The 23,296-nt window shown below is 52.5% G+C and overlaps 1 protein-coding gene across 1 annotated transcript in view; it reads left to right on the top strand.

The window, feature by feature from the left end:
• The first annotated feature begins 86 nt into the window (after positions 1-86).
• ADAMTS2 (ADAM metallopeptidase with thrombospondin type 1 motif 2) overlaps positions 87-23,296 on the top strand; it is a 241,212-nt gene continuing 218,002 nt past the window's right edge. Inside the window, exons 1-2 of the mRNA XM_040444205.1 lie at positions 87-371; positions 1,372-1,766. Coding sequence (XP_040300139.1) covers positions 230-371; positions 1,372-1,766 — 537 coding nt within the window. The 5' untranslated portion in view covers positions 87-229. The remainder of the gene's footprint in view (positions 372-1,371; positions 1,767-23,296) is intronic.

The following is a 23,296-nucleotide window of genomic DNA, read 5'->3' on the forward strand; positions in this document are numbered from 1 at the left end:
CGCTCGCCTTCTCCTCCCTCCCGCCTCCCTCGCTCGCTCGCTCCTTCCCTCTCCCCGCCTCCCCTCCGCGCTCCCCCGCCCTCCCCTCCGCGCCTCGCCTCCTCCGCCCCGCGCCCTGCGGTGCTGCAGCTGCGGGCGGCTCCAGCTGCCCCCAGATGTGGGCTGGGCGGCGCGCGGGGAACTTTCGCGCCGGCAGCGAGTGCGGGGCCCCGGCTGCGGTCCGGCTGCCATGGATCCGCCGGCGGGAGCCGCTCACCGCCTGCTCTGCCCCGCGCTGCTGCTGCTGCTGCTGCTGCTGCTGCTGCCGCCGCTCCTGCTGCCGCCGCCGCCCGCGGACGCCCGGCTCGCCGCCGCCGCCGCCGACCCCCCAGGTAGGTACGGCCGGGCCCCCGAGCTCCACGACCCCGGTCGGCCGGGCCCCGCCCCGCGTGCCCCGCCGCCCCCTCCCCAGGCGTCGTCCAGCCCGACTTGGGCAAACTCTGCGCACCCCGCCCGGGGCCAAGTTGGCCAACTTCGGGGCCGGGTTGGTCGCGCAGGGGGCGCCCCGCGGCGCACCGGAGCGCCTCGGGCCGGGGGGAGCCTCGGAGCGTTCGCGGCTCCCGAGACGCGGAGCGTGGAGATGGAGGACCGGGAAAGCCCCGCGGCAGAGAGCGCAGCGCTAGCCCCAGCGGGTCCTGGGGAGCCAGGGCGAGGCTGCGCCGGGGCTCGCGTCCGGGGACGCTCGGGAGGAGCCGGGTGCTGAGCTCGCCGCCTTGGGCCCTGAGGACTGATGGGGCTCCCTGGACGGAATCCCTGAAGATCCGAGGGACCCTGCTCCACCCCTCCCTGCCCTCGGGCGCGCGGGGAGGGGGGCCAGCGTTGGTCCAACCGAGAGCTGGACACGGAGGACAGGCCGCGCGTGCCGGGGGGAGCCGAATCCTCGCCGCTCCGGAGGCAAGCGGTGAGGGCGCCCGGGCGGCGGGGACCGCGGAGGGGTAGAGGCGCACGGGTAGGGGGCCAACCGGCAACGGCTTCGGAGCAGCCCCATGTCCTGCCAAGGACGGTAGGTTCAAGGGACCGGGAACAGTCTGACGGGGCCATCCCCAGGGGAACTGTGAGGAGCTCGCGGAGCCCCAACCCGGAACCGGGCAGGGGGCAGAGCTCTTGGCTGGCAGGATCCCAGAGGGGGACGGCCTGGGGGCGGCGGGGCTCCGGAGTGATGTCCCTGTTAACGCCCCTTCCCAGTTGGAAGAAGGCCGGGGAGGTGAAGGTTAGTTTCTGAGGGTTGTTTGGCAGAATGCCCTTCCCTGTTCGTAGCGGCGGCGGGGTGGTGGAGGGATGCGGGGTTTCGCGGCGAGGCTCTGGCGGGTCTGACGCCCCTTCCCGTTGCAGGAGGGCCCCTGGGGCACGGAGCGGAGCGCATCCTGGCGGTGCCGGTGCGCACTGACGCCCAGGGCCGCTTGGTGTCCCACGTGGTGTCGGCGGCGTCTGCCCAGGCTGGGGTACGCGCCCGCAGGGCCGCCCCTGACCAGACCCCGGGCTTACCTGGAGGCAACGAGGAGGACCCCGGCGGCCGCCTCTTCTACAATGTCACAGTCTTCGGCCGAGACCTGCACCTGCGGCTGCGGCCCAATGCCCGCCTCGTGGCGCCCGGGGCCACGGTGGAGTGGCAAAGCGAGTCGGGCGCCACCCGCGTGGAGCCCCTGCTCGGGACGTGCCTCTATGTCGGAGACGTGGCGGGCCTGGCTGAAGCCTCCTCCGTGGCGCTCAGCAACTGCGACGGGCTCGTGAGTACTCACTTCTCTCGCTCCTTTCTGTCCAAGGCCCTTGCCTGGGAATTGGAGGCTGGTTACCTGTGAGTGCAAGGCCTGCACTGAGGACCTCCTCTGTACCCCTGTGTGCAGGGACCACGGGGCACTGACTGAAGTGGTTGGCAGGAAAGCAAGTTATTTTGACCGGCCCAAGAGCGGGTGATTTAGGCAGTGGGTCAGGGTCTCTAAAGCTCTGATCAAGCAGAAGAGTGTGGTGTCCCTTATGCGCGCTGGGCCCCAGGTCTTCCTATCGTAGCCAAGTGTGTGTACATCTCTGGGAGTGTGTGAATCTGCACATGTGTCTTGGAATGTTGGTGTGCACTCGCGTCTGGGTACCTGTGCACCTGCGTGAATATGTGTCTTGTGCGTGAGCGTATCTGTAGGTTTCTGCTCATTTGGGTGTCAGGGTATCTGTTGAGTGTGCGTCCCCGTGCATTTGAGAATGTGGGGTATGTGTGCAAGGGGGCACGTGGGTTGGCGGTCAGTCTGCTTGCTTCTGTGCTACCCAGGGAGCGGGGAGTGGTGCTGAAATGCCCGGTTATTCCTCTGCCCCCTGGCTGACCGGGAGCCACTGATTTTTATGCTGTGGTTTCCTGTTGAACTCCAGCTGGTAATTTGAAAAGTCGGTTTTCTCTCTCTATTTTGAGCCAAGGGGAGCATTTGGAAATACAGGCTCTGGTGCCCACGGGTAGCCTCTGAAGGACAGGAGAGAGGCCCAGTCCCCTCCTGGGACTTTTTGGGCCACCCGGTGCGACTGGAGCCCTGGGAAGTTTTCCTGTTTTCAGGGGCCCCAGAGGGACCATGGCTTGGCATCAGGGGGCCTCAGAGGAAGCCTGGATCGATGCTCAGGGAGGAGGCTGACATTGGCGGTGCTCTGTCCGGCCGCCCCGGGGCCTGGCACGGGCAGAAGCCACTGCAGTTTTCTATTTTGGATTGGGTGTGCGGTGGTCAGGCTGGCGGTGCTGGCCAGACATCTGAAGCCGCCCACCGTGGCTTCTGCTATAAGTGCTGCTCAGGACACTCCCGTTCTGAGCGAGTGGCCGCCCTCCCAGCCCTGCTGGCCCCCAAGTCCCCCTGTCCTCAGGCTCGTCCTGCCTGCCTGCAGAGCCAACAATGACACCAGTGCCCCACAACCGCTAGTGTTCTTTTTATGGAGACACAGGAAATGTCACTTGTTGCTTCGGAAAATCACTGCCTTTGGCTGGATTTCATTAGAACCCAGGCATATTGCAAACAACTATAAATGTCCTTGGAGAAATTGGGTTATCCTGGTGCGGCCCTTTGTATGTCCGAGGACGTCCCGGGCCTCGTAGGTGTGTCTCATTTCGTGCTGCAGGTGAATTTCCTAAATCAAAGGAAATCGGTGCTGGGGACTCCAGGGGTTGGGGGAGTTGACATGGATGCAGTCTGTAGGTGGGCCAGCTCCTGTGTACTGATTAATTCCTGAAAGACAGCACTTCAGGGAGTCTGTGTCACTATATCACTCATTCGTCTGTCATTTGGTGATTCATTTGTTTAGCCAGAACCTCCTAGTGTGTTTGTCCACTGTGCCGGTCAGAGGTGTTCCTCGCCCGGTGCCCACCTGGGTTGAGGGGCTGAGCAGTACCCCGTCCCTGCCTTTGACAGTGATCTCCTGGGGGCTATTTGAAGAAAGAGTTGCCAATAGGCAAAGGTGCATGTTGGCAATCTCAGAAGAGGGAAGAAGACGTGCAGAGGTACCAGGTATGCGTTGGCCGGGTCAGGACAGACATGGTGAGTGAGATGTCACATGTACTGGACACACGCCTGCACACGTACAAGATGGAGCAGGAAAGAGTTGGACTTGGAAGACTGGCTGGGCCTTGAATACTGTCAGTGAAAAATGGCCTTGAGACAGTGGGGCATCAATTTTAGTTCTTTAAATTTCTTTGTTTTTCTTTTTTTTCTTCTTCTATTCTTTCTTTCTTTCTTTCTTTCTTTCTTTCTTTCTTTCTTTCTTTTCCTTCCTTCCTTCCTTCCTTCCTTCCTTCCTTCCTTCCTTCCTTCCTTCGGCCTAGAGACGGTAGGGCATCAATATTAGTTTTTTACTATTTTTCTTTTTTCTTTTCTTTTCCCCTTCCTTCCTTCCTTCCTTCCTTCCTTCCTTTTCCTTCCTTCCTTCCTCCCTCCCTCCCTCCCTCCCTTCTTTCCTTCCCTCCTTCCTTTTGTTTTGGCATGTGTGCCTCTTCTCATTTTATAACAATTAATTCCGTAACCTTTGAAGCCTCTCTGCATCAGTGATAGGCCTGGGGCTTTATACATCATGCAAAGCCGTGGTCTCCACAGCTGTCCTGCAGAGGAGGGATCCTCATCCCTGGTTTGCAGATAGGCAGGGAGGCTCTAGGAGGATGAGCCACTTGCTCAAGACCACATAGGTAGGATTCTGGCCTGGTTCTCTCCAGCTACTTTTTCCACAGCGCTCCCAAGACACTGAGATAGGCAATACCTGTGCATCCCCTCCCAATGGGCCTTATATGGATAAATGCATCTCACTCACCCAGAAACCCAGGCCCTTAACCCCCGTGCCACACAGGCCACCTTTCTCCTCAGCTTTTGCTCTTCCTTCATAGATAACACAACACACAAAGCAGGTATGTCAGGCTGTGGTGTGTGTGCAAATCCCCAGGGACCTGGTTAAAATGCAGGTTCATCACATCTGCAGTGGGGCCTGAAGTTCTGCATTTCTCATAAGCTCCGAGGCTAATGCTCCTGGGCCTCGGCTTGCCCTTTGAGAAGCCAGGCTCAATAGCCCCCTTTCTGCAAGAGAGTTCTGCAGATTGTAACACACATTGCCTCTAGCAAATGGGGTTCAGCCGACAAACTGGTGTGGGCAGTGCTGTACCTTGCATTCAGCTTGTGAGATTCAGGGAGTCCATCGGGATCTCTGAGAAGTTCTGTAATGAAGAAGTCGTCTCAGGGCTCCTGGGTGGCTCTGTCGGTTAAGTGTCCGGCTCTTGATCTCAGGTCAGGTCTTGATCTCAGGGTTGTGATTTCAAACCCTGAGTTGGACTCCATGCTGGGCGTGGAGCCTACTTAAAAAAAAAAAAAAAAGGAAATGTCTTGTGCTCTGTGTAATCCATCATGTTCTACGCAGATGGGACCGTGGAACCCCTTCTTTGCAGAACATTTGGAACTAGTCTTCATGGAAGACGTGAAGAGAAACCACAGAGCAGGGTCCCAGCAGGCAGCTGTGGTCTTAGAGCTTACATTTAGATGGGACATGCCTTTCCCAAGAGCCACAAGCCCTTTCAGGCCTAATGTCCTGCTCCTGGCCAGGGACACACAGTTGCTCATCTACTTGCCTGGCCCTGAGTTTGTTTCTCTGCTTTAAAGGAAGGCACAGTGGCAGTAGCTTTGTTTTCTGTGGACAGGAGTCTCCTAATCGAGGACATTCTTAATTCACCATATTTGTCAGGATCTTTTCAGTTACAAGTGACGGCTTAAGTTAAATTAGTTTAAACAAACAAAAAAAGGGAAGTTATTAGCTCACAGAATGGTAAATCTTCAGGCATGGCTGAATCCAGGTGCACTTGTCTCCTGTCTCTGTCTTCTATGTGTTAGCTTTGTTGTCAGGTGCAATTCTTCTGTGGTGCCCCCATCTTTCCAGGGGCCCAGCAGTGCCTGACTGACATCTTTTTCTGATTATTTCTGGCTGAGTCCTGGGTATGACTCTGGCTAGCCTGGGGTCTAATGCTCTTGGGAGAACCCCAGAAATGGAGACCGGAAGAGGTGCTGTTTCCTCAGTTACCATGAGATTGGGATTCTGGGCCTGCCAAGATGTAGATCTTTCTGGAGTCAGATAGAGGTGCAGACTCAAGAGATGCCACATGAAGACATGCTTTGTAAGGCATGCCGGGCACTTTATTTCCAGAGAGGCTGGGAAATGTAGAGTTTCCAGGTTGTCTTTTTTTTTTTTTTTTTACAGCCACTAGACAGAAATTGTTCGTGATATGCACAGGGAAAGGGTAAAGTTTGTCTTTTCACAATGCATAAGAAAATTACGCTTAATGAAGGATTCTTGCATGTCGTGTTGCTATAGTTTTCTAGTACCTCTCGGGCCACGTGATAGGTATGCTAATTTCACATCATTCTTATATGCTCATCAAAAACCCAATAAGGGGCACCTGGTGTCTCAGTCAGTTAAATGTCCGACTCTTTATTTTGGCCCAGGTCATGATCTCAAGGTTGTGAGATCGAGTCCCCTGTCAGGTTCTGTGCTGAGAGTGGAGCCTGCTTAAGATTTTTTTTCTCTCTCTCTCTCTCCCTCTGCCCCGCTCCCCTCCTCAAAAATACAGCAACAACAACGAGAAGGCTGTTGGCATAAAAATAATAGTAACTCGTAGTTTTTTGTGCGTCTACTATGTGCCAGGCTCCCTGCTGAGCACCTGATATCACCCTGTTCAATCCTCGCACTATCTTGTGGTCTATGCCTGATATCCCCATTCTACAGATGAATGAACTGAATCTCCAAATGCTGAAACCTTGCTTCTGATTCGAAGACCACGCCAACTACATTTTATTGCCTTTTTTTTTTTTGCATGCCAACAAAAAAGAATAAAAAGGAAGAAATGTATTTCTTGAAAACAGTCCTTACCTTTCCTGTTTTGACTCTTGGAGACCTTCTCAGTCAGGGGCGTTGCCTGTTGTTTGTGGGAGCAGGGAGCAGTCCTGGTGGCTGACACACTGCTCACCCGCTCCAGCCTGCAGCCCCTGGCAGGTTGCCTCAGTCTTCACAGCTGGGTGATGGCAGCGGGGACTCCAGTAGGACCCAAGCACCCCGCACCACCTCTGCCTCCCACCTCAGTGCAGCTCTGGGGACCTCTCTGGCCAGATAGGGGCTGACAGGGCCAGTGGGTGGAAGTCTTCATGGGCTAGGCAGTGGGAAGGGTCTGGTCTCTGAGGTCTGGTCCCATCCTGAGGTCTGACCAGGGGGGCAGTGTATATCCTAATGTGGGAGCTCAGTATGAGCCCCCATGATTCTGCTAGGCAGAGCCCTCATCATATGGCCAAGGTTGAGAGACGCCCAAGGACTTCTGCCTGGTGGGCTGGGGCTCCTGGCCAGGATGACAGCCTGGCCAGGAGCCAACTCTGTCCAGTCTTTTTTTTTTTTTTTTTACATTTATTTATTTTTGAGACAGGGAGAGAGAGAGAGAGGGAGAGAATGCACACATGTGTGTGTGAGCATGGGGGTGGGGCAGAGAGAGGGGGATGGAGGGTTTGAAGTGGGTTCCATGCTGTCAGCGCAGAGCCCGACGTGGGGCTCGAACCCACGAACTGTGAGATCGCGACCTGAGCGGAAGTGGGACGCTTCACCGACTGAGCCACCCAGGCGCCCCTGTCCAGTCTTTTTAAGTGTCACCAAGGTCTACAGAGAAAAGTCATTTGCTGGCTCAAGGGACCAAGATGAGTTTCATTCCAGCTGGCTCAGATGCTAGAGTCGGGCAGGCAGGTGTGACAGGCTTGGGCTGTGGGGCTGGGGTGAGGGTGCCTAGGACTTGCAGCTGTCCCTTGTAAGGTCTTCCTCCCTCCCACCCTACCTTGGCACTGCCTGGTGGGGGAGGGCAGTGAGAAGATGTCAGGAACACCACAGAGGGGCTGTGGGACATTCCAAGTTCCCTGGGTCTTGGGGTTCCTCAGGTCAGAACAGCAGAGGCACCTGTTTGGCCCCTGCTCTTGGCAATCTACACAGCTGTCCCAGAGTAGTCTCAGCCTCCTCCATGGCTTCTTGGCTCCTTGTTGTTTTAAGATTCATTTAGTTTACATGACAGAAAACTGACTTACAATGAATGAAATAAACAAGGGAGGTCATGGGCCCAATTATCTATGGGGTCCTGAGGAATTCAGGCATGGCTGGATCCAGGGGCTCAGGGCTTGTTTCAGCACATGCTCTCTGCCTTTCAGTTCTGTCACTCTTTGTGTTTATCTCAACATGGCCTTCCCCATGTGGGGGCCACCGGCAACTCCTGCTTAATTTGTCTTCTTCCATGGTGGCAATCAGAAATGGAGAGCAGTTCTTTCTAGGTGGTTCCTGCTAGCATCCTGGAGAGGGCTCTGATAGGGCCCATTTTTATTTTTATTTTTTATTTTTTTTAATATATGAAATTTATTGTCAGATTGGTTTCCATACAACACCCAGTGCTCATCCCAAAAGATGCCCTCTTCAATACCCATCACCTACCCTCCCCTCCCTCCCACCCCCCATCAACCCTCAGTTTGTTCTCAGTTCTTAAGAGTCTCTTATGCTTTGGCTCTCTCCCACTCTAACCTCTTTGTTTGTTTGTTTTTTTCCCTTCCCCTCCCCCATGGATTTCTGTTAAGTTTCTCAGGATCCACCTAAGAGTGAAAGCATATGGTATCTGTCTTCCTCTGTATGGCTTATTTCACTTAGCATCACACTCTCCAGTTCCACCCACGTTGCCACAAAGGGCCATATTTCGTTCTTTCTCATTGCCACGTAGTACTTCATTGTGTATATAAACCACAATTTCTTTATCCATTCATCAGTTGATGGACATTTAGGCTCTTTCCACAATTTGGCTATTGTTGAGAGTGCTGCTATAAACATTGGGGTACAAGTGCCCCTATGCATCAGTACTCCTGTATCCCTTGGGTAAATTCCTAGCAGTGCTACTGCTGGGTCATAGGGTAGGTCTATTTTTAATTTTTTGAGGAACCTCCACACTGTGTTCCAGAGCAGCTGCACCAGTTTGCATTCCCACCAACAGTGCAAGAGGGTTCCCATTTCTCCACATCCTCTCCAGCATCTATAGTCTCCGGATTTGTTCATTTTGGCCACTCTGACTGGCGTGAGGTGATATCTGAGTGTGGTTTTGATTTGTATTTCCCTGATGAGGAGCGACGTTGAGCATCTTTTCATGTGCCTGTTGGCCATCCGGATGTCTTCTTTAGAGAAGTGTCTATTCATGTTTTCTGTGATAGGGCCCATTTTTAAACTGATAGCTATGATGTAGGCCTGGCCTGAGTCTCTTGCTCACCTTTGGGATTAAAAGTGAGGGTCAGATCCCCAAGCTCTGGAGTGGGTTTGCGTTTTATGTAAAAGCAAGAGGAGGGTGAATGTGCCAGGCGGATGAAAACAGTTGCCACCACACATTCCACCCGGACTCCAGGTCCCAGAGTCCAGCCCAGGTCTCTTCCTGGGCTCCAGACTTGCCTGCGCAGCTGCCTCCAGGGCTCCTTCTCCGGTTGACCCCATGCTTCTGAAATGGAATGCACTCTCCATTCTCTTCCAGACCCCACCCTTTCTTGGGTGGGAATCCCAGGATCACCCCTCTCCTCCCTGTGCATGACCCCAAATCCAGCCAGCCACCGTCTTAGACATCGCTGGACTTCATTCCAGTGCCCACCTCTCCACCATGCCTGACTCTAAGCCCTGTCTTTTGTGCCTGTGTTCCTCAGCTGCTGCTGAATGGTCTCTCCCCAGCAACTCTTGCCTCACACAGCAGCCAGACTGATTTTATAAACCACATATTAAATCATGTCACTCCTTTGTTCAAGATCTTTCAATGATTTTTATTGCCCTTAAAAAAAAAAAAAACCCCGGAAAAACATCCAAACCCACTGGCCTGGCATTCAAGGCCCCCTATGACCTGGCCCAGTGGCTTCCAGGTTCGTCTGTCATTGTGTCCCCCTCATGCCTGTGCCCCAGTCACACTGATCTTTTATTTCCTCCAACTCTGACACTCCCAGCTCAGGGCCTTTGCATAGGCTGTGTGCCTGGACCACTCTTATCCCTTCATCTTTACTTGGCTCAGTCTGTAGGTCTCAGCCAAGCGGCATTTCATACAGGAAGCCATCCTAGACATTCGCATGCCATGTTACACCCTGTGCTTCTTAGTAACCTGTACCATAGGTAATGTGTATCTGGCTATGTCTGGGCTATGTAGGGCCCAGCTGTGAAATCAGAGTTCCTGAAGCCTATGTAGGAAAGGGCTGGGGACTTGCCCTTGAGACCCCGTACCCTTCCCTTCCGCGCCTCCCCCCCCCCCCCCCCCCCCCCCCCCCCCCCGCAATGCCCAGGGCTGGCCTGCCTCTCCTTATCTGCTCTCTTGCCAATCCCAGAATGTCCACCTTCAGTGGGGCAGACCACTGAGAATGGCTGACAGCTCTGCCTCCTTTCCCACAGGAAAGCACTTGTACACACATGTGGTATTACAGGTTTCTTGCCCCCACTTTGGGGTTCATGAAACCTGAGTTCGAAACCACTGGTCTAAATCAAACTAAGTAGGGGAGGGAAGTCCCCCCCCCCAAACCCACCCCAGGCATGTATGGGGAAGTGTTAGGTGGGGGTGAGGAGATATCAGGCTGGGCTCTGGCAAGCCACCTTGCAAGCCTGGGCAAATCCTCCTACCATGAGAGCCATCAGTTGGTCCAGATGGAAAGTGGGGGTTGGAGTTAACCATTTCTAGGACCCTTCCAGGGCAACTCCAGGTGTCTTAGGGGCCAGGTGGGGAACAGACAGACACACGTGAGGGAACAGAGTTGGAGGATGGAGAGGCGGGGATCCCAGCGGACCCAAGCCCCACCTCCCTTCAGAGATTGTTGCCTCTGGTGAGTGTGGGCTCTTTGCTGCAGAATCCTCTATTGTTGCTTCAGAGAAACTATGTTTCTGAATCTGTTGATATCATGTGGGCAAACAAGTCCAGTGTGAAGACTGATAGGTCCCCTGACAGGGCCTCCAGAGGCAGGTGTGGAAGCACTGGGAGATGTGCTAGCAGCAGGATCATTAGATGGGCCAGGGTTCCCTGCCAGCAGGGGCTGGGGAACCTGCTGAGAACCCAGCCTCACTTCATCACAGCTGTCCCACATACCCTTCCAGGACATCCACAGCCTTCTGACTGACCTCCCCACCACTTCTCACTGGGAAGGATTTGGTGGAAGGGAAGGAGCTTCCTAGGGGCTCTTCCCTGCCTGGGCTGGGTAGGAACATGCACTGACCTGTGGCTGCCATGATGGAGGCTTACTTGTCAGGAGTTTGTGTTCAAGGTGGCAGATCAGCAGCCTGTGACCCCACCCCACCACCCCATTTCCTCGTGGTGGCCCCTCAGAATGAGACTCATCTGTCTTTATTGAATAAGGCATCCCAAGGCAGGGGTGCCTGGGTAGCTCAGTCGGTTAAGCGTCAGACTTCAGCTCAGGTCATGATCTCGCGTCCAACTTTGGCGCAGGTGATGCTCTTGCAGTTTATGGGTTCAAGCCCCGTGTCAGGCTCTGTGCTGACACCTGGGAGTCTGGAGCCTGGTTTGGATTCTGTGCCTCCCTCTCTTTCTGCCCTCCCTCGCTCACACTGTCTCTCTCAAAAATAAATAAACATTAAAAAAAAAAAAGAATAAGGCATCCAAAGGCACCTAGAGTAGTCAAAATCATAGACAGGAGAGTGCTGGTTGCCAGGGGCTGGGGGGACGAGGGGAGAGGAGTTATTATTAATAGTTACGGTTTCAGTTCTACAAGGAAAAAAAGAATTATAGATATGGATAGTGGTGATGGTTGCACAACATTAAGAATGCATTTACTAGCACACTAAGCACTACACCAAGAATGGTTAAGATGGTAAATTTTATGTTGTGTGTATTTTACCACGTGAAAAAGGGCATCTGAGGACTCATGGGATTCAGTAGGTAGTTCAGGGTTGGAGTGGTGCCCCTTGAATCCCACTCACCCAGTTTTCCTCCCCTGTGTGACTCTTTCCCCTGGAGGACCAGTGGCTGCGGCTGTCCCCACACCCCTCACATCCCCAGGGACAGGCTGGGGAAAGAGAAGCTGTCTAGTTTTTGGAGGTTCCCGCCAGTCTTGAGCTTCACTCTGATTGGCTGGGATTAGGTCACGGGACTTTTCTATAGCCAATCACTGTGACCCAGGAATGCCATGTGCTGATTGGCTCTGGCTGAGTCATATGCTGCAGCCACGGCTTCGAACAGCGCCAGGAGAGCGCCGGGAGCTACGACCACCCGTGACTGCGGGGTGGCGGCTTCCCGCCTGTGTCACTCTTCTGCCGGCTGAGGGCCCTGCTGCCCGCGCTGTCCCTCAAGAAAAGGCAGCGGATCAGTGTCTATACCGGCTACCTTTCCTGGAACATGTACCCTATCACTGCGATCGTCCTGTGAGCTCGCCATTGCTGTCCCCCTTTGACAGATGAGGAAACTGAGGCTCTGGTGAGTTACTCGGATCTGTGGGCCCTCCCAGTGTGGTGTCGCCTCTCTCCATGGAATCCTCTAGGGTAAAGGACATAGTGGATTGGTCGGTCACCGATCTCCGAGCCTGAGCTCTGGGAGGCCCGCTCTTTCTGAGTCATCCTCTGTCACCTTGACACCCCCTGCCCTGACTCTGTGGCCATGTGTGTTTCTGGCACTGGTTGTGGAGTGTAACGGTGCCATCCATTTATGTGTTGGCAGGCTTCAGGCTCTTTCTGCCCCATGGCCAGCCTTGGCTGCCTGTCCCCTTGTGCCCCCAGCCCTTAGTGAGTGAAGAGTGATGCTGAGGGTCAGCTGGAAGGTGGGGAAGGCCAGATCCTCACCTAGGCCTGCTGTGAGCACCATGAGTGCCATAGCCAGGGTGAGCACTCACTGAGGAGCTCCTTTGCTCTGAGACACAGGGACACCTCCCATGGCCTGGAGTGTCCACCTAGCACTGAGGCTGGCTTTACTGTGCAGTGGCCTCAGCTGTGGTCTGGGCCTCCCCGTTCTGGTCTCTGAGATCCATAGGGGCAAATGCATGTGGGGTCCTTCCTGGGACCTTGGGTCTGCCCTCCTCTGCTTGGGCAGCCTGGGGGAACATATGTGCATGTTCGTGCGCCTCTGCATGGCAATGTATGTGTGTATGTGGAAAGGTGTGAGTGTGTGTGCATGTGCATGTGCATGCATATCTGTGTGAGTGTGATGTGAAAATGGATGTGCATGTAAGTGTGTGTGTGTGTCCATGCATGGGAGCGTATGCATGGGAGTGAGCATGAGTGTGAGCGTGTGCGTGGGTGTGAATGTGCATGTTTGTGTCTGTGTGTAGGTGTGTATATGTCCCCATTTGAGTGAGCATGTGCATTCAAGTGTGAGTGTGTATCATGGTCGTGTGTGTTCTTGGCAGGGGCTTCCTTCAAGGGGAGGGGATTGAGAGGGAGTAGAGGTACTGAGGGGAGGGGGAGACCCCAGCCCTCTGAATCTTGGGACCACCTTGGATCCCCCTTCCCCCACTGGCAGGCGCTCTGGAATGGGAGGGCCCAGGTAGGAGCCTCTTGCTCTGCTGCTTATGTTTCATATTAAATGTCAACTGTCCACCGGGTCTGCGGTGCTGCCATTAATATGGAGAAGTTATTACAGAGCCTGGAGCTGGCTCCTCGGGCTCATCCATGAATTTCAATTACCTTGCACATCTACTCTAGGCCTGTGGAGTGGGGTGCACAGCTTCTCCTTGGAGGCAGAGGAAACCCTGGCATCCAGGACCCAGGCCCAGACAGTGCAGGGAGCCTAGGCAGGCTCTGCGCTGCCCCACCTTGCCCTGCAGGTTTCAAGCGAGCACGGACTTGGTGTGGCCCAGAGGCTGCCGTGTCACACGGTCATCTCTGTCCCACATAACTGGGCAGCCAGGACAAAGGCTAAAATGCCACTAAACCTCATTTCCTTGGCTTGCAAAGGAGGGGAACCTATCCACACCCGCCTTGCTGGGCATTGGAAGGATGCGTGGGTGCACAGCAAGCCCTTAGCCCAGGCCTAGGGCTTGGGAAATTTATGCATTTCATCAGATCGAAGGTGCCATCAATCATAGGGCACACCAAGTAAGAGCAGACACTCCTGATAAAACTGCGCTGTGCTGCCTTAACTTCGGTCCTAAGAGGCATAGATAGGCACCAGCCACCCTGCCCCTAGTTGCTCCAAAGAGTGGGCCATTTCTCCCTTCTCACTCGCTTTGCTTACTTAGCACGTGACTGCCTTCTTCATTTTGGGGTGTCTTCTTCTCCTTGGTAAAGTGTGGGGCTGCGGTCATTCCTCCAGGGACATTCCTCACTGATGCCAAAGCTACACACTTCCTTGTCTCGGTGACCTTCTGCACATGCTATAAATGTTTGCCATTGTGGTGTGGTTTTTCGAGGACATTTTGGGTGGCAAGGATCTCCACACAAGAAGAGCTGCCCCTACACCCAATTCAAGTGAAGTAATAGCAATATGAGTGAAACACCATGGGTAGGCGGGTGCATGCCAGCCAACACCAGCCACTGCATGGTTGCTGCTGACTGCTGGTGGTGAGAAGATCTGTTGACTTCCTCCCCAGTTCAGAGGTGGTAAATGCGAAAAATGTGCGTCTAGAGTCCTGGGCATGCAGTTTTTATTGTTGTTGTTGCTAGTATTATTATTATGTTACAAACGATTTCAGGGCACTGTCTGAGAGCTGGCACGCAACTCTCAGGCCGAGAAGCAGAGCAGCGGCTGACACAGGGCCATTCACGCCAGAGGGACTAGCCCTTGCTAGCTCTGTGAGCAGAATATTCAAGGATTCATCTTTGAACCTGGATATTTCTCCTCTGAAAGCAGGGATTGTGACTCCATGGCAAATAAGGTGTGTTTCTGTTCCATGCAAGATTTGTCTAAGTCTCAGGCGTGGCCAGTGTGATTGGGAACAGAGCTTCTGTAGGTACGATGAAAAGTGGCTCAAGCGTGGTGAACATGAATGTATATAAAAAAACACACATCAATGTTTTTTTAATGGATGACGCCACATACCGTCTCCCGTCACTTGCAAACGAAATGTCGGGTTGATCGATATCACAGATAAATTCTGTTTTTCTGTCACTCTGTTCTTCAACCTGTACTAAACTGTGTTTATCATTAGAGCCTTTAAGCTGTGATATCTGAAGTATTAGCTACTTTATAGCTACACTGTCCACCACGGTAGCTATGAGCCAGCGGAGCTATGAGCTGGGTGAGGCTTTTGACTCTGAAATGTGACTGGTCTGAAGTGAGTGTGTGAAGTGAGTGCCTAAGTGTAAAATACTCAGTATTCAAAGACTTACTACAAAAAAATATATAAGATATTTCATGATTATCTAGAAGTATTGATCATAGGTTAAAATGTTAATCTTTTGGATATACCGGATAAAGTAAGAAATATTGCTGAAATTAATTTCACCTTTTTTTTTTTTCCCTCAACGTGGCTCCATGTGAAGTTCTCATTACATTTCTGTTGGACGGTGCTGATTTGAGACATCTGGCTGGATACCTCCCGTTTTGCTGTTACTCTTTTGCAAAATTTTCTTGGCTGGTCACATCTGTTTATTCTTTCAATTGAATTTTAGAATTGTTTTGTCAGGTTAAAAACATCCCTTGCGAATTTGATTGACATTAAATTAAACCTAGAAACCAATTAAAGGAGGAATTGACATAATTTACAGCATTTACCAGGAACATGGTGTATTTTTCAATCGATTTAATTCTGCTTTGATGTTACTCAGTAAAGTATTATACATTTTTTATATGGGTCACCCATTGTTTTAAATCACAGTCATTTCAAGGATTTTTTTCCTTTTTGCTATTTACTGAATCATTTCCATCTATCGTTGGTGTACAGGAAGGTTATTGATTTTTATATAATTATCTTTTATCAAGCTGCTTGATTGAACTCATTAATTCTAATATATCTTTGTGGATTCCCTTGGGTTTTCTAGGTATACAGTTGTACTGTCTGTAAACGATGATGATTTTGGAGCCTCATTTCCAATCTGCACTATCTAGAACCTTCAGAGTAACGTTAAGTAACAGCAGTGGCTTTGTGCATCCGCGTCTGTGCCTGGCTCTGATGGGAACGCCCCTGGCATTTCTCTGCTTAATAAAATATAATGCTTGCTCGTGGACTAAAATGGATTTTGTGTGAAGGCAATATCCTCTGAATTCTAGTTTTCTGAGGTCCTATTTTTATCAGCAAAGGAGCTGAAATCTAGATAAAATGTGTCTAATACCTCACACACCACCCCCACCCCCACCCCAAGCCAGAGAGGCGTTATACAATTCCCAGGGGGGGGGGCTGTCTTTTCTGAGGACCTGGGACTCAGGTCTGCTGGCCACACAGGTGGCTTCCGGGACTGGAACCAGTTCTCAGAAAGCCCATGAGTGGGGGAATTGCCACCTCAACAGGCCACGTTTTCCTTCTCAGTGGTGTCTCTCCCAACCTTCACTGTTTCCCAGGCAGACCTCCTGAGTCTTACAGAAGATGGTAGTTGTTGGTACCTGCCCACAGAGGCCCCCACTGGCTCCCACTGGTACTTTTATTCCCACATGCCTCTAGAAAGTCTTTTCTCAAAGACCATCGCCCTCCCCCCTCCCCCCCTCCCCCTACCCCGCTGCCTTAGAGGAAATCTATGGCCTGTTGTGTAGAGAATAAAATTGTTTTCCCTTGTGTTGTCTGTCTGTCTGCCCACAGATGGGCAGCTCTGAACAGTGTCTGTGCTGAGGCCCTGCCCTGTGAGATTCTGATTTGTTGGATATAGGTAGGACTTAGAGGTCTGCATTTCTCAACATGGGAGGATCTTATTCACAGCCAGTGGGCACCCACTGACCTAGAGGAAGGTCAGGAGTTGTGAGGTCAAACAGAACCAGGTTCGGGGCTGGCTCGCTACTTGCTGGCCTGTGACCCTCAGTTTCCCCAGTTGGCATGCTACCTACCTTGGAGGGCTTGCGTCTTTGAGGAAGTGAAGGGGAACAAGCTGGTTGACCCCAGTCCAAAAAGCTTGGGATCCAAAATCGTTGGGAGGATTGGGGTGGAAGGAGAGGATGTCCAAGAGGGACAACCAGACCTTCAGGTGGCTTGGGAGCACAGAAGCTGCCTCTGAGGTGTCAGCTCCTGACGCTCTGTGCCACCTGGTCCTTCACCTGGAAATTCAGAGCAGGGCACGTGGAGGGAAGCCCTCTGGCATGACTGTCCCTGAGGCTGGCTGTCCACATAGTGGGCGGGTAGAACGCAGTTGGCCGTGGGCACTGATCCTGCAGGCCCTGGTGGGCAGAGTAGGGGCAGGGTACTGTCTTCTATGGTACCCCTCAATGCCACCAGCCAGACCCTAGGCCTTGTGACGCTCCCCCCTTGGCTCTGCTGGCTGACCGCTGGCCGCTGGTGTGAGCTCACTAACCCCGAGCTTAGGTCTGGGCACCCTGGTGTTTGGGTGTGTTGTAGCCTAGAGTGGCTGGTCTGAGACCTGCACACAAAGTGAGCAGAGGTCCCAGGCCGGGGCTCAGCTTAGTTGAGAGAGAGAAAGCATGTGTTTCCTGAGCAGTCCCCAGATGCCACAATAACTGTCACGGGGAGGGCACTGGAGGGGGGGGGGGGGGGGTCCTGGTTCCATCCCTCCCCCCAGCCCCCCGCCGAAAGCTTTTTTTTCTCTTGTTTCTCTTTCTTCTCTCCCTGCCCTGCCTCACCTTCTTCTTTCTTCTCCCTCCCTTCTCCTTACTCTGTTCTCTTCCTCCTCCCTTCCTGCCATCTCAGTCCTCCTCTTCTTTCCCAGAGTGAGCCTTCCTACTCCATCAACCAGGACTCCTGGGTGACCCTTCCTGTGTGGTGGGCTCTGCATGGCTGGCCACACACTCAGACTCTGGCTGTGCCTGCCCCTTCCTATTCACACATGGCCTCTGACACTGCCAACAGGAACACTCTGGGAGCGGGATAGCATCCCGCTGTACTGGGGGGAAAGCAGGGCTCAGAGAGGGACAGTGACCAACCCCAGGGCACACATGGCCCCGAGCTTGGGCTCCTTCTGCTGCAGCTGAAACTCCAGAGGAAACCCTTTGCTGTCCTCTGAGGTACACATTACCCCACCCCCAGCCCACACAGCAGGCTTAATTACTGCAGCAGGAGGGGGGTTCCTCCTTCTCTCCTTGGCGGCTGAGTTCTTGGTGCAATTCCCAGCAAACAAGGTTAAGGCCAAGCCCCTGCCCTGCCAGAGTAGCCCCCACCTCAGATAGTGTGGCCTGGCCTTCGGGTGATGTTTTTCCTGTTGGGGTCCGCAGGTCCTTGTTGACTGTGTCCTTACTGGGGAGGCTGGTCAGACCGGGCTGCTGTGCTCCGACCTAGGGCTGCCATGGAAGGTTGTAAACGAGGTGTCCTGCACAAGGGCACCTGGCATGGGGGTGCAGGAGGCCAACCTCTGCTCAGTGTCTGGGAGTGGCTGGAGTGGAGGGTGGAGGGCAGCCAGAGCTGTGTGGAGGAGCAGTGTCAGGCATCTGCCCCCACCATCAAGGCCACCAGAATCACTACATTCATTTCCCTTTCTCCTGCGTTCATTAACCCTTTGTGAGCTTGGGCAGATTCATATTCAGAGAGTTTCCCTTCTTATTTTACCTTGCCAACCTTTCATTTCTCCTGGTCAGCTCTGCCAAGCCTCTACTATTAATTTCTTCTGTTTACTCAGGTTGTAGAAAATAATCAGCCTTTCAAAGAAGTGCTCTGTTGTATTTATTTTATTTTATTTTATTTTATTTATTTTTGGAGGGGAGGGGCAGAGAGAGGGAGAGGGAGAGAATCCCAAGCAGGCTCTGCTCTGTAAGCTCTGAGCCTGAATCCCTGACTTGGGGCTTGAACCCACGAACCGTGAGATCATGACCTGAGCCAAAGTCGGATGTCCAACTGACTGAGCCACCCAGGTGCCCCTGTATTTTGATTTTGAAATGTTGAACTCCTTTAATCCAAGGGATGTGTGTTTCCTGTACTGTATGAGGTGTGGGTTAAGTTCTTATTTTTTCTAAATTGCCGTTCTGTGTCTCAGCACCTTCATTTACTAATCCACCCCTTTCCTTGTGACTTTGGGATGTGCACTCCCTCATCTACAAAGTTCAGGGAGGCGCTCTTGCTTGTTTCTGGCCTCTGTTTTATTTTGTACCAACACGAGGCCCTTTGTTGCTTACCAATACGTTTTAATATCTGGTAGGGCGGATATCACCATCATGACTTAAAAAAAAATGTTTTCACTATTTTTGTCCATTTTCCAAATGGATTTTGGATTTGTTTTCTTAAGATTTTAAACAATATCCTAAGAGGATCTTTATTTTGGATGATATCGCATGCTTAAAATAGTGTCCAGCATTGCAGCAGGGCCTCAGTGAATCTTTGTTGAACAAATGATGGCATCTTCAAGGTATTTAATTTTCTCAGGGAAATAAGAAGAACATTGATTCAAGTCTTTAAAAATCTATCCCCAGTAGGTTTCTTACGACGACTTTTCAAATTTTATCACCATTGTGAATAGGATCTTTTCCATTATATTTTATTAGCAGGTTATTATAGATAGTAATTTTTTAAATGTTTATTTTATTTTATTTATTTATTTTGAGAGAGTGAGAGACAGAGCGTGAGTTGGAGAGGGGCAGAGAGAGGGAGACACAGAATCTGAAGCAGACTTCAGGCTCTGAGCTGTCAGCACAGAGCCCAATGTGGGGCTCGAACCCCTGAACCTTGAGACCATGACCTGAGCCGAAGTTGGACGCTTAACCAACTGAGCCACCCAGGTACCCCTGTAGATGATAATTTTTAACCTAGAATACAGTGGGTGACCAGTCACTCAGGATACCTGGGACCTCCTTATTCCAGATTAATGATATTCTCAGAGGTGAGACACTTTCATTCACAAAGAGCGAATGAAGCTAAAATCAGCATGTTCAAATCAGCATGTTCATACAAATTATATATGCATTTGCACAAACTGCAGCTAAACGCTTTGAGGACCATAGTTGACCTGGCAAATCCAAGCCCTGCCCAGGCCCCACCTGCTCCTTCTCATTTGCTTCTGGTGACTCTGTCTTCCTCTTGCGCATCAGCAAAAACAGTCTCCTGTTATCATAGTGGCATGAATGCAAAAAAACATGGATAATCACAAAAAAATCATAAAAGAAATCTCTCGATTGGATGTTTCCCATGTTTGCATTCCAGATATGCAAATTTCTATATTTCGCATCTAGGCATTTTAATGAACTTCCGTATTATTTTTTTCCTTTTTTTTTTGTGGATTCTTTTGGGGGCAAGGATTTTCTAAGTGTACAGTTATCTCCTGCAATTCATATTTTTGTGTCTTGTTTTTCAGTATTTATTCATTTTTTTTGTCTTATTACGTTGGTTAGAGCATAAAATTGAACTTCATTAATTTTGCATGGGAGCTCAAACCATGTTTTCAGAGCAGCTGGCCCGCTGCCGTCTAAGGGAGACAAGAACCAGGTCCCACTTCTCTCTCGTTCTGTGAATGCTGCGGGCAATAGATCTAAAGCGGGCAAGTCTTGGCATAAGTGGACCTTGTATCTTCACTTACCCATGCTTTTCTTTTCCTGCTCTGTTGTGTCAAGTGAGCACAGGGCATGGATGTGTGGTGGTTTGTGGGGGAGGAGTAGCAGGGACCGGTACTCCCTCCCACAGCCCCCGTTAGGTCAGGGAGCTTCTCTTGGCCCTGTGGCCTATTAGGAAACCCCTACAACCTTGGGAGCAGTGTACCTGGGCAGGATTATTTGCAGGGCAGGCAGGAAAATGGCTGCCTTTTTTTTTTTTTTCCTTTATTTTTTTGAGAGAGAGAGAGAGAGAGAGAGAGGAGAGAGAATCCCAAGCAGGCTCTGCAATATCAGCACAGAACCCAGTGCAGGGCTCGAACCCACAATTGTGAGATCATGACCTGAGCCGAAATCAAGAGTCGGAGGCTTAACCGACTGAGCCACCCAGGCGTCCCAGGAAAATGGCTGCCTTTGAAAGACTGTCTTTGGTTTCAGCCGGGGATGTGGTTCAGCAAGCCGCTCTCAGGGGAAGGCTGGCAGGTCGATCCAACCTGCAACCTCAAATGCATTTGGACTTTGAAGCCCCAATGTGAGTCCCTGCCTTGCCCCTTACCAGTGAAATATTTCTGAACTTCAGTGTTCTCATCGGTGCAGGGTGGAGTTTGCAAACCGGTGGGCTGCGTGCCATGTCTGCCCACAGATGAGTTTTGTTTGGCCCTCCCAGTGTTTGACAAATCTCTCCCAAAGCTCCAGATTTCCAGTTTCTTTTGAGAACCTGGGAGAGCGCCTAGACCTGCACTCCGTGGGCTGGAGGTAAGCAGGACAGAGCCCTCCAGAGGGAGCCCACAGCTTTGGGTCCCATAGGTGCTGCTATCCCCTGTGGACACCTTCGCCCTTCTCACTGGCTGGCTTTCATTTCCCGCATGGTTCCTGTGTCCACGACAGACAACTTCTCTCACGTCGAGGTGGATGTTGCAGGGGTTTTGGAGCCAGTCATTTCTCCCCAATCCCTTCCTCTCTCCCCCTTCCCCTGATTTCAGTTTATCATCATCTCTGACAAGGCCCTGTGCGCTGAAGTCAGACACGGTCCCTCTCCATCGAGTGTGTTTCTGGCTCCTTCTCTCACTCACCGAGATTCCTCTTTCTCATCTGTGAAAGGTAAAAATTTATGGCAGTAACTACTGTGGTGGCTTACTAGGAGGATTACATGAAGGAAGGCCCACGGCCGGCACTTAGCAGCCAACAGCCTTTGTTGCTACGAGGTAATATTTTCCTCATGGCGCTGCTAGAAGGAACCAAAGTGTGGAAGTACTTAGAGACATAAGAAATGCAGTGCAGAATCAGTTTTGAGTGCTCTGTGGGCTGGGCTCAGGCTGGGTGTGAGGAGTGGGGAGGCAGGGTCCTTGTGTCCCATAACTGGCCTGGGACGTGTTGCCAGATGAGGCCGTGACTGTTCTGAAATGGAATTCCTGGGTCAGAATAAGGAGAACAGATGTTTACTGGACGAGGCCAAGAGCCTCTGACATCACCCAGAGCCCGTCAGGACAGAGGCCGAGGGTCCCCCATCCTTTCAGGCCAGTGCAGTGCTCCTGGGGCAGCTGCCAGGGCTGGAGGGTGGGCACACACGCGTGCACGCGTGCACACACACACACACACACACACACACACGTGTGGCTTCTTCCACCAGATCCTCTCCACCTGAACACAATTAGCCAGGATGTGGAAAAGATTTCCAGCCTGGAAGGAGAGGAGCGAGTGTAGTTGGCAGGCAGGCTGGGGAGGGGAAGTGCAGGCCCCGATGGTGAGTGGAGGCTGCAGGATGGGGGAGCAGCCTTTGGGGGCGGAGAGCTGTCTGCAGCCGCTGGCCAGGGAAGGAGGAGCTCTGGAGCCTTCCTCCCAACATCGCCAGAGGCGGAGACCTTGTCTCCCAATTGCTTCTTTGGCCATGAATCTGGAGATTGTGACCAAGAGGCTGCTGGGGCCTTGCTCCTGTACTTTTAGGAACACCTGTGTATCTGGTGCCTGCTGTCTTGTCCCTCACGGAAGGCCACCTCCAGGCCCAGGCTCCTGCCACTGCAAGTGATAGAAAGCCCAGTGCAAACCAGCCTAAGCCAAAAGGGGGATGCTCAGGCCTGTTTCAGTTCCTTGGCCTGTCCTCAGCAGGCTGTCCTTAGTGGGAGGCTGGAGGCTCACCGTGGCCCCAACTGCCAGCCTAGCAGAAAGACCTTCCTTTCCCCTGGGCTTCCAGTGAGTGTCCTGAGGCTGGTTCTCACTGGTTCAGGTCATGTACTTTGGGTGAATCCCTGTGGCCCAGGCAGAGGGCAGGGAGCTGGCTTCCATTGGCCAGGCCTGGTCACATGACCACAGGTTCTAGGTGGATAGAGTCTATGGTGTGAAGCCCAGAGACACAGGTGCCAGAAAGGAGGCCACTGTTGTTGGGGGAGCAGTGGGCACCCACTGCCTTCTCTGTGTCCCGGACCTCTGTCCACCTCTTCCATGTTCTTGCCTCCTGTTTTCCCTGTGTGGGTTTGCCCTGCCATGTCCTCTCTCTGAGGGCTTCCAGTGGCTCTCCTTCACCCACTGGGTGAAGCACAGACCCAGACACCTCAGCATTCAAGACCTGTCACGACCAGTTAGCACTTCTAGATTATTCCGTGCGCTTCATCTTCCCTCCCTTCCATCCTGTGGGCCTGGGACAAGAGCTCTCAAAGACCATGCATTCCCATCACAGTAGTTAGCTGTGTCCGTGTTGAAAACAGCCCTTGTTGCAGGATGGGAGGGGACCGATTATCTTGGCTGCAGTTGAACCTAAAAATTATCTGAGGGCGTGAGGGATGAGTCCAGGCTGTGACTGGGCAGGGAAGCTGGGGGCTCTGTGGGCTCAGCTGGGGTTGCACTAGCAGAGCTGACAGAGTAGCCGACAGAGTAGCACAGCTGATGACCTCTGGGCTTTTGTGTGAAGTTCAGGGAGCCCTGCATGCCTGGCTGGTTCCCCACCATCCATGTCACAGGAAACCTTCCCCATCCTCCTTGTCACGGCAGGTAACACAGCTGCATCGAAGGACCTGTTTGCTGATTTTCTCCTCACCCCTTCTGTGTCACCAACACTTTCAGCAGTCTGTCCAGACCCGTGGACGCTTTATTACAATAATGTTTTTAATGCACATTTTAAAATACACAGGACACAAATTCTATCAAAATAAAGCTATTTGAAAAAAATTGAGGGGTGCCTGGGGGGCTCAGTAGGTTAAG

The sequence above is a fragment of the Herpailurus yagouaroundi genome, unplaced genomic scaffold (genome assembly GCF_014898765.1).
Source record: "Herpailurus yagouaroundi ecotype Mexico unplaced genomic scaffold, PumYag 192, whole genome shotgun sequence".
NCBI classification, from domain to species: Eukaryota; Metazoa; Chordata; class Mammalia; order Carnivora; family Felidae; genus Herpailurus; species Herpailurus yagouaroundi.